The sequence below is a fragment of the Ambystoma mexicanum genome, chromosome 13 (genome assembly GCF_040938575.1).
Source record: "Ambystoma mexicanum isolate Mex_15411 chromosome 13, UKY_AmexF1_1, whole genome shotgun sequence".
In the NCBI taxonomy this organism is placed as follows: Eukaryota; Metazoa; Chordata; class Amphibia; order Caudata; family Ambystomatidae; genus Ambystoma; species Ambystoma mexicanum.
In genome coordinates this window covers 827,363,441-827,375,597 of record NC_090938.1, presented here as the reverse complement: position 1 = coordinate 827,375,597, position 12,157 = coordinate 827,363,441, and the positions used below count along the sequence as shown (strand labels likewise).

General features: G+C 44.7%; 3 protein-coding genes across 3 annotated transcripts; all 3 read right to left on the bottom strand.

The window, feature by feature from the left end:
* Positions 1 to 7,844: 7,844 nt before the first annotated feature.
* Positions 7,845 to 9,143, bottom strand: LOC138520598 (keratin-associated protein 16-1-like). Its single transcript, XM_069632925.1, has one exon. The coding sequence runs from the start codon at positions 9,141 to 9,143 to the stop codon at positions 7,845 to 7,847; it is 1,299 nt and encodes a 432-aa protein (XP_069489026.1).
* Positions 9,144 to 10,004: 861 nt separating this feature from the next.
* LOC138520597 (keratin-associated protein 16-1-like) lies at positions 10,005 to 10,628 on the bottom strand. Its single transcript, XM_069632924.1, has one exon. The coding sequence runs from the start codon at positions 10,626 to 10,628 to the stop codon at positions 10,005 to 10,007; it is 624 nt and encodes a 207-aa protein (XP_069489025.1).
* Positions 10,629 to 10,632: 4 nt separating this feature from the next.
* Positions 10,633 to 11,931, bottom strand: LOC138520596 (keratin-associated protein 16-1-like). Its single transcript, XM_069632923.1, has one exon. The coding sequence runs from the start codon at positions 11,929 to 11,931 to the stop codon at positions 10,633 to 10,635; it is 1,299 nt and encodes a 432-aa protein (XP_069489024.1).
* Positions 11,932 to 12,157: the final 226 nt, after the last annotated feature.

Below are 12,157 nucleotides of genomic sequence, written 5' to 3'. Positions count from 1 at the left end.
CACAGTCATAGGGCTAGAGAGCTGGCTGTGAGTGGGTGTAGAGCTAATGCTGAGAGCTAGTAGGGCTTTTGCTATTTGCTAATGCTGGGTTGGGGTAGCTGCACACACAGCTCGAGGCCGCTGGTCGCTTGCTTGTATAGAGAAGATTAGTGACATGTTTGTAATGCATGAATAAAATGCATTTAGCTTTGAAACAACCAATTTCTGTGTCTTTGTGATTCTCTGTTCTGTTTTGTTTACATAAAAATCACAACACAACTATTTAGGATTCACACATAGATAGGTTTTGGCAGCAGCCTCATGCATGGGATTTACACAGACCATTACTGACACATGTATATGTTGTGGCTGCAGACACATGAACATGGTAAAGGTACTCCTATGTAGAGTCCTGTTGGTGACAATGCATTTACTGGATTTGTTCATGTTTTACTCTAGAGAACCAACTGTAAATAGTACGGCTTTTTACCTCATTTTTGTGAAAAACTGTGTTCCAAAATGCACCATTTGAGCACATGATTTAAAAAAAATGTTTTCCCTATTGTGTGCTTCCTTGCTCCTCTCGTTGTTCGTGCTAATTTGAGAAAATATTTAGGACCCTCCACTCGAAATATTTGCCGGGTGCGTCTGGCCGATGAATCATGACATTTACAGGATAGTTTTCATCTTTTCCTAGAGAAACAATTGTAAATTATAGGGCTCTAAATCCCATTTTTTGTCAGAAATTATTATTTTAAAAAATTCTCAGGGGTAGGGGGGAATTATATGACCCTCCACTGAAAACATTCAGCCATTAATCAATTAGAATCTTTGTGCCCCTTCAGGAGCTATCACCCCACTGCCCCTGGCACCAAAAGCTGCCTCCGTCACTGCCTGTCTCCATTCAGGATTCACACCTTAGTTGTCCTGCTTAGTTCTGTGCTATGGATAATGATACTCTAGCGATACACAAAATGGCTTCTGAAGACATGGGCACCTCTGAGTAGACTTTAAGGGGCTGATTTATGGAATAATTTGCATGTAAAATTGGGGATTCATGGAATCTACTGCACAGGGCTTTTCTGGACTTGCGTGGAGTTCGTACAGACTCGGCATGTCTCTGCAAGCTATTGAGCACCTTGTGTGATTCATCACACAGAGCATGGGCGTGGCTAGCACAGAGGGCTGGAAAAAAGTGGGCGTTCTAAGGGATGGTCCGCAGGCAATCCCTCGCACACCCACAATTGTTGCAAACTGCGCATATTCATGGAACCAACCATGCAGCCTCTTGGTGCAGTAGTGGCCACGCAAATCTTCTTATCTCTACGCCACCTGGAGGCAGGCACAAGTACATGCATGTAGGAAAAGCAGTGCCGAGGTGGGTTTGCATGATGGATATAGGGGTGCATGTACACAACCAGGGTTCCGATCTAATTTAGGGGTGTGCGCATGCAATGTAGAGGGTTGGACAAATGATTTTACGGGGGTTTGTATGCAGATTTTCTGAGTTTTTACAGAGTTACGATTTTTCATATGCATGTTGTCGGGGTGCTGGCAACAGCTATGGGGGACCCTGCGCAGAGTCTCTGAGATGCATGCCTGCTTGCAGGGTACTCCATGCACTGTTTGAAGGGTGTGTCTATTTGCGCCCTGGGGAGCATGCAAAGGTAGCTGTTCTGGCTGTTTATGTTTTACGTGGGTGCGTGTCAGAAGCGTTCTGGGCGCGACTTGTGAATACGGATATTTTGCACAGTGAATTTCATGAATACATGGGGTGCGCATTTTTCATTCTGTGCACAGGCTCGCACAGCGTCCTTCTCGGTGCACGGCCCTTGCAGGATTTCTGCACACATTTCCATGAATCGGGCCCAAAATGTATACTTAAGTATCAGCAAGTTTGCCCGGGCTATGGTAAGTATCTGCCACTGGCTGGGTTTGTTGCATTGGCGGTTCGCCATCCTGTTGGAGCTGTGCCCCCTTCTCAGGCTTGGCCTGCACTATGCTGCAGTTGGGAACGCCCACACGCAAACATCCGCCGACGCCATGTCTTATACCAGGCCTGCATTCCCACGTGTATATTGATAGATTATCTGACGCTCTAGATGCAGTCGATTTGGCTAAAATGGGCTTTACATATAGAACTAAAGCTCTCAACGGTTGATTTGCAATTCAGGAACTTGGGAACTCAGGTGGTAACAGATCTGAATGTTGCATAAAGTTCGTTTGCTGATGGACTAGTCGTGTCTCATCATGGCCACCGCATGCACTTTACTGGTCACATATCATGGGTATATAATGCTCATTAATGTCTATATGTGCACACCACTCTGTGGGTGTTGTTTTTGTTTTTTCTTTATATCATGCTACAGGTTGGTGCATAGTTTGCATGTTCCTTCATCATGTGTTGGATACATTTAGGGATGGCGTCATGCAAGCTCTCACCTGTGCAGTGGGAGCAGTCCCATCCAATGCAGCCAGTGGCAGTCGCCTGAGTGCACCGGCATGCACATGTCTCCACGGTGGGGAAGGCTGTGGTAGAGGCTGTGGTAGAAGCTGTGGTAGAAGCTGTGGTAGAGGCTGTGGTAGAAACCGTGGAAGCAGTTGTGGTGGGAGCTGCTGGAAGTGTAAGACAGAGTTACACAGTTACAGAGAGTTGCAGCTGCAGTGTGAGTGCACACACGTATCAGAGGCTCCCCTCCTTGCGGTCACTCCCTTACACACACTGCACCCAATGCAGAGGACACAATGCACGTCTTGGGATGGTGTCGTTGCTAAGGAGCCTGGAACTGACACATTGCTTAGACACTGCTGCTTTGCGTCTAGAGAGAGTGGAGGTTGGGTTCTGTACAGGGTCGGACTGGGACAAGAAATAGGCCAGGTCACCCAAAAAAAAGTGGCCCACCCCCCACCTCAAACAAGTGGTACACCCCTCGACCACGGCCCTTGACCTCTGATGACATAACCTGAAGTGATATCATTTGACCCCACCCCAAAGTGGCATCCTGGGAAGTGATGAAACACGACCTTTCACCCCTTGACAAACAGGAAGTGGCATCAAATAGCATTGTTCCTAAGTACACTAAATGACTGTGAATCCAAGCAGACGTCCAAGGCCAAATTATAATATGTTATGGTATAGCACTTACGCTGAAGCTCTTTTTTATAGCACAAATATGCACACAATGGGCCTCATTACGACCCTGGCGTTAAGGTTTTAACGGCGCCGTAAAAGGTGTCGGCGCCGTTAAACCCTTAACGCCTGATTACGAGGTCCCTTTGCTTTTAGCAGGCGTTAAAGTAGGGTACCGCAGAGGGACCTTGGTGCTAAGTACGGTGCCGCAATTTGCACCGTACTTAGCGCCTTCCCCATTCCCATTGAGCCCTATGGGGAAAAAATGGGAATGGGGAAGGGCCATGGGAATTACGCCCCGCCAACCTTAGAATGGGGCGGTAATTCCACCATTCACCATGGCGGACCCCGGCATGGACCATGGTGCTAATATAGCGCCGGGGTCGTAATGATGCCCAATATCACCCAACCTGTGGTGGTACTCATTTATCAACCTATGGAGGATGAAAGGCTTTTTGGGAAAAAAAAGAATTTGGAAAAAAAATATTTTTTTCAATTTTTTTTTCTTACAAATCGGCCCAGGTATGGCCAGAAACCAGCCCCACTCCCCAGGGACGATTTCGGCCCAGCCACAGGCCGAAAGGCCGAGGGGCCAATCCGACCCTGGTTCTGTACCTAGACCTTGGCAGAGATCCATGGAGGGTACAGGGGCACACACGCACTTTGCAGTGCTGGCCCTTTGCCCAATTCTGAACTGGGCATAACATTGGTTACATGCCACCCACAGGGCAGGAGGGAACACGGCCTGTTCAGAGTTTTCACAAGGCAACTGTGCATGCGAACACTGTTTATGTTATCACACACTCACACATGCACGTATGGACATGCTAACGCACATTAAGCGAAACCGAACTTCTATTCACTTTGTGAACATTATTTTGCTAATAACTTTAGATTTGTTTAATGAAACTTTAGCACATTTTCCCATCTCTCGCGGGCCCCTCAGAACTGCACAGTGTGGTGCAAATTCATGCAACCCTTTCCAAGTTATAAAGCTTGAGAGGAGGCATGTGTGACACATTTTGCAACGGTTTTACCACAGGAAACATGCATTGATTTATAACTCAGTGAGCGATATGAATGCTTGGCAAGTTTCTGATGGACTATTCGCCTCCTATTGGGACCCCTGATGCACGGCACCAATCACGCATCACGCCCATGTTTATTTTCCCATGTTATGAATTATGCTATCTCACACATGGCATGGGTACGGTTAAAACGCATTGGGCCTCATTACACGGTAGGCGGTAGCCATGGCGCTATTAGCACCATGGCTACCCCCTTACCACATTCCGGGTCCGTGTTCCCGGAATACGGACTTACCGGGTCATTCCGACCCTGGAGGACCCGGTAAATCCCCATTCCGGGAACCATTCCCCATTCCCATTTGAGCCCCCATAGGGCTCAATGGGAATGGGGAAGGAGCTAATAACGGTATCGCAATTTGCGGTACCGTTATTAGCTCTGAAGTCCCTTAGCGGCTCCCGCTAAGGGCACCTGGTAAAACCAGGCGTTAGGGGAGGGACCCGCTAAGGGACCTGGTAGTAGGGCAGTAAGGGATTACCGGCACCGGTGCCCTTACCGGTGCCGGTAATCCCTTACCGCCTACCGTGTAATGAGGCCCATTGTCTATAGGGTTTCAGAAAACAACATTTTCCAATTACTTCTGCACCTTTCCAAAGAACATTCTAGCAAAGTGCCACCGTGCATTTTAGAGCATTCGCCCATATATGCACAAATGCAATATTGTCCTTGGATGGTTTCATATTTGAAACATATGTAAACATCCTGCACACATGGGTCCCACACTCTCACACCACACACTTGTTCACAACACACTCACATAACATACACTCGCACAAAAAATACTCTCATGGCATACACTGCTCCACCCGTATGCCATACACCTGACACTTATACTCCAGGCCCTCATATGCCACACGCTTATATACCAAACAGTCGTATGCCAACCATCCAACTGTGGATTTATCTACTGCACAATCATATGGAATACACTCACATGCCATACCCTCACATGGAATACACTCACATGCCCTGCTCTCACATGGAATACACTCACATGTCATGCTCTCTCACATGCAATACACTCACATGCCATGCTCTCTCACATGCAATACACTCAAATGACATGCTCTCACATGGACTACAGTCAAATGCCATGCTCTCACATGCCATACTCTCACATGGAATAGACTCATATGCCATACTCTCACATGGTATACACTCACATGCCATACTCTCACATGCCATACTCTCACATGGAATAGACTCGTATGCCATACTCTCACATGGAATACACTCACATGCCACACTCTCACATGGAACACAGTCAAATGCCATGCTCTCACATGCCATACTCTCAAATGGAATAGACTCATATGCCATACTCTCACATGGAATACACTCACATGCCACACTCTCAAATGGAATACAGTCAAATGCCATGCTCTCACATGCCATACTCTCACATGGAATAGACTCATATGCCATACTCTCACATGGAATACACTCACATGCCATACTCTCACATGGAATACAGTCAAATGCCATGCTCTCACATGCCATACTCTCACATGGAATAGACTCATATGCCATACTCTCATATGGAATACACTCACATGCCATACTCTCAAATGGAATACAGTCAAATGCCATGCTCTCACATGGAATAGACTCATATGCCATACTCTCACATGGAAAACACTCACATGCCACACTCTCACATGGAATACAGTCAAATGCCATGCTCTCACATGACATACTCTCACATGGAATAGACTCATATGCCATACTCTCACATGGAATACACTCACATGCCACACTCTCACATGGAATACAGTCAAATGCCATGCTCTCACATGCCATACTCTCACATGGAATAGACTCATATGCCATACTCTCACATGGAATACACTCAAATGCCATACTCTCACATGCCATACTCTCACATGGAATACAGTCAAATGCCATGCTCTCACATGACATACTCTCACATGGAATAGACTCATATGCCATACTCTCACATAAAATACACTCGCATGCCACACTCTGACATGGAATACAGTCAAATGCCATGCTCTCACATGCCATACTCTCACATGGAATAGACTCATATGCCATACTCTCATATGGAATACACTCACATGCCACACTCTCACATGGAATACAGTCAAATGCCATGCTCTCACATGCCATACTCTCACATGGAATAGACTCATATGCCATACTCTCACATGGAATACACTCACATGCCACACTCTCACATGGAATACAGTCAAATGCCATGCTCTCACATGACATACTCTCACATGGAATAGACTCATATGCCATACTCTCACATGGAATACACTCACATGCCACACTCTCACATGGAATACAGTCAAATGCCATGCTCTCACATGCCATACTCTCACATGGAATAGACTCATATGCCATACTCTCACATGGAATACACTCACATGCCATACTCTCACATGCCATACTCTCACATGGAATACAGTCAAATGCCATGCTCTCACATGACATACTCTCACATGGAATAGACTCATATGCCATACTCTCACATGGAATACACTCACATGCCACACTCTCACATGGAATACAGTCAAATGCCATGCTCTCACATGCCATACTCTCACATGGAATCGACTCATATGCCATACTCTCACATGGAATACACTCACATGCCATACTCTCACATGCCATACTCTCACATGGAATAGGCTCATATGCCATACTCTCACATGGAATACACTCACATGCCACACTCTCACATGGAATACAGTCAAATGCCATGCTCTCACATGCCATACTCTCACATGGAATAGACTCATATGCCATACTCTCACATGGAATACACTCACATGCCATACTCTCACATGGAATACAGTCAAATGCCATGCTCTCACATGCCATACTCTCACATGGAATAGGCTCATATGCCATACTCTCACATGGAATACACTCACATGCCACACTCTCACATGGAATACAGTCAAATGCCATGCTCTCACATGCCATACTCTCACATGGAATAGACTCATATGCCATACTCTCACATGGAATACACTCACATGCCATACTCTCACATGCCATACTCTCACATGGAATAGACTCATATGCCATACTCTCACCTGGAATACACTCACATGCCACACTCTCACATGGAATACAGTCAAATGCCATGCTCTCACATGCCATACTCTCACATGGAATAGACTCATATGCCATACTCTCACATGGAATACACTCACATGCCATACTCTCACATGGAATACAGTCAAATGCCATGCTCTCACATGCCATACTCTCACATGGAATAGACTCATACGCCATACTCTCACATGGAATACACTCACATGCCACACTCTCACATGGAATACAGTCAAATGCAATGCTCTCACATGCCATACTCTCACATGGAGTAGACTCATATGCCATACTCTCACATGGAATACACTCACATGCCATACTCTCACATGGAATACAGTCAAATGCCATGCTCTCACATGCCATACTCTCACATGGAATCGACTCATATGCCATACTCTCACATGGAATATACTCACATGCCATACTCTCACATGGAATACAGTCAAATGCCATGCTCTCACATGCCATACTCTCACATGGAATAGACTCATATGACATACTCTCACATGGAATACACTCACATGCCACACTCTCACATGGAATACAGTCAAATGCCATGCTCTCACATGCCATACTCACATGGAATAGACTCATACGCCATACTCTCACATGGAATACACTCACATGCCACACTCTCACATGGAATACAGTCAAATGCCATGCTCTCACATGCCATACTCTCACATGGAATAGACTCATATGCCATACTCTCACATGGAATACACTCACATGCCATACTCGCACATGGAATACAGTCAAATGCCATTCTCTCACATGCCATACTCTCACATGGAATAGACTCATATGCCATACTCTCACATGGAATACACTCACATGCCATACTCTCACATGGAATACAGTCAAATGCCATGCTCTCACATGCCATACTCTCACATGGAATAGACTCATATGCCATACTCTCACATGGAATACACTCACATGCCACACTCTCACATGGAATACAGTCAAATGCCATGCTCTCACATGCCATACTCTCACATGGAATAGACTCATATGCCATACTCTCACATGGAATACAGTGAAATGCCATGCTCTCACATGCCATACTCTCACATGGAATAGACTCATATGCCATACTCTCACATGGAATACACTCACATGCCATACTCTCACATGGAATACACTCACATGCCACACTCTCACATGGAACACAGTCAAATGCCATGCTCTCACATACCATACTCTCACATGGAATAGACTCATATGCCATACTCTCACATGGAATAGACTCATATGCCATACTCTCACATGGAATACAGTGAAATGCCATGCTCTCACATGCCATACTCTCACACGGAATAGACTCATATGCCATACTCTCATATGGAATACACTCACATGCCATACTCTCACATGGAATACAGTCAAATGCCATGCTCTCACATGCCATACTCTCAAATGGAATAGACTCATATGCCATACTCTCACATGGAATACACTCACATGCCACACTCTCACATGGAATACAGTCAAATGCCATGCTCTCACATGCCATACTCTCACATGGAATAGACTCATATGCCATACTCTCACATGGAATACACTCACATGCCACACTCTCACATGGAATACAGTCAAATGCCATGCTCTCACATGCCATACTCTCACATGGAATAGACACATATGCCATACTCTCACATGGAATACACTCACATGCCATACTCTCACATGAAATACAGTCAAATGCCATGCTCTCACATGCCATACTCTCACATGGAATAGACTCATATGCCATACTCTCACATGGAATACACTCACATGCCATACTCTCACATAGAATACAGTCAAATGCCATGCTCTCACATGCCATACTCTCACATGGAATAGACTCATATGCCATACTCTCACATGGAATACACTCACATGCCATACTGTCACATGGAATATACTTATTGACATGATCAAATATGCTATTCACCATACTCTGATATGACAAACCCACACATAGCACCCACACACAAGGTACCGTCTCATGCCACACACTCATAAACTAGTCACTCATGTTCAATAAAACCAAATGCTAACAACAAGCACCCATATGCCACACATGCTCATATGCCCAATGTTCACATGTCAAACATGCATACAGCAATCATATGCAGACATCATTTGTCATACAGTCATACGCCAAACATCCGCAAAATGAACACATACAATATAAACTCAAACGCCATGCTCACATATGCCTTACACCCACATGAAATACGTCATACACCCCTATGTCCTACACAATACAGTCATATACCATAGATTAATTTGACATACACTCATATGTAAGACTTACATATAACATGCATATGCAACATATTCGTAAATGCATTAGCTTGTAGTAATGCACGTATCTGCCATGCACTGATACAGTGCACACTTATATGCCATGCACTCATACCACATACACTGATATTAAATGCACTCATACAGCATACATTCATACGACATACACTCATACAGAATTACACTCATATGACATAGACTCATACAGCATAACTTATAAGCCATGCACTCATACAGTGTACACTCCTACAACAATACACTCATAGAGCGTACACTCATATGCCATGCACTCATACAGCGTACACTTATATGCCATGCACTCATACAGTGTACACTCCTACAACATACACTCATAGAGCGTACACTCATATGCCATGCACTCATACAGCGTACACTTATATGCCATGCACTCATACAGTGTACACTCCTACAACATACACTCATAGAGCGTACACTCATATGCCATGCACTCACATGGAATAGGCTCATATGCCATATTCTCACATGGAATACACTCACATGCCACACTCTCACATGGAATACAGTCAAATGCCATGCTCTCACATGCCATACTCTCACATGGAATAGACTCATATGCCATACTCTCACATGGAATACACTCACATGCCATACTCTCACATGCCATACTCTCACATGGAATAGACTCATACGCCATACTCTCACATGGAATACACTCACATGCCACACTCTCACATGGAATACAGTCAAATGCAATGCTCTCACATGCCATACTCTCACATGGAGTAGACTCATATGCCATACTCTCACATGGAATACACTCACATGCCATACTCTCACATGGAATACAGTCAAATGCCATGCTCTCACATGCCATACTCTCACATGGAATCGACTCATATGCCATACTCTCACATGGAATATACTCACATGCCATGCTCTCACATGGAATACAGTCAAATGCCATGCTCTCACATGCCATACTCTCACATGGAATAGACTCATATGACATACTCTCACATGGAATACACTCACATGCCACACTCTCACATGGAATACAGTCAAATGCCATGCTCTCACATGCCATACTCACATGGAATAGACTCATACGCCATACTCTCACATGGAATACACTCACATGCCACACTCTCACATGGAATACAGTCAAATGCCATGCTCTCACATGCCATATTCTCACATGGAATAGACTCATATGCCATACTCTCACATGGAATACACTCACATGCCATACTCTCACATGGAATACAGTCAAATGCCATTCTCTCACATGCCATACTCTCACATGGAATAGACTCATATGCCATACTCTCACATGGAATACACTCACATGCCATACTCTCACATGGAATACAGTCAAATGCCATGCTCTCACATGCCATACTCTCACATGGAATAGACTCATATGCCATACTCTCACATGGAATACACTCACATGCCACACTCTCACATGGAATACAGTCAAATGCCATGCTCTCACATGCCATACTCTCACATGGAATAGACTCATATGCCATACTCTCACATGGAATACAGTGAAATGCCATGCTCTCACATGCCATACTCTCACATGGAATAGACTCATATGCCATACTCTCACATGGAATACACTCACATGCCATACTCTCACATGGAATACACTCACATGCCACACTCTCACATGGAACACAGTCAAATGCCATGCTCTCACATACCATACTCTCACATGGAATAGACTCATATGCCATACTCTCACATGGAATAGACTCATATGCCATACTCTCACATGGAATACAGTGAAATGCCATGCTCTCACATGCCATACTCTCACATGGAATAGACTCATATGCCATACTCTCATATGGAATACACTCACATGCCATACTCTCACATGGAATACAGTCAAATGCCATGCTCTCACATGCCATACTCTCAAATGGAATAGACTCATATGCCATACTCTCACATGGAATACACTCACATGCCACCCTCTCACATGGAATACAGTCAAATGCCATGCTCTCACATGCCATACTCTCACATGGAATAGACTCATATGCCATACTCTCACATGGAATACACTCACATGCCACACTCTCACATGGAATACAGTCAAATGCCATGCTCTCACATGCCATACTCTCACATGGAATAGACACATATGCCATACTCTCACATGGAATACACTCACATGCCATACTCTCACATGAAATACAGTCAAATGCCATGCTCTCACATGCCATACTCTCACATGGAATAGACTCATATGCCATACTCTCACATGGAATACACTCACATGCCATACTCTCACATAGAATACAGTCAAATGCCATGCTCTCACATGCCATACTCTCACATGGAATAGACTCATATGCCATACTCTCACATGGAATACACTCACATGCCATACTGTCACATGGAATATACTTATTGACATGATCAAATATGCTATTCACCATACTCTGATATGACAAACCCACACATAGCACCCACACACAAGGTACCGTCTCATGCCACACACTCATAAACTAGTCACTCATGTTCAATAAAACCAAATGCTAACAACAAGCACCCATATGCCACACATGCTCATATGCCCAATGT

Excerpts from the sequence above, each read along its gene's own strand:
- LOC138520598 (XM_069632925.1), bottom strand. The coding sequence starts at position 9,143 with ATGGCATATGAGTCTATTCCATGTGAGAGTATGGCATGTGAGAGCATG.
- LOC138520597 (XM_069632924.1), bottom strand. The coding sequence starts at position 10,628 with ATGGCATTTGACTGTATTCCATGTGAGAGTGTGGCATGTGAGTGTATT.
- LOC138520596 (XM_069632923.1), bottom strand. The coding sequence starts at position 11,931 with ATGGCATATGAGTCTATTCCATGTGAGAGTATGGCATGTGAGAGCATG.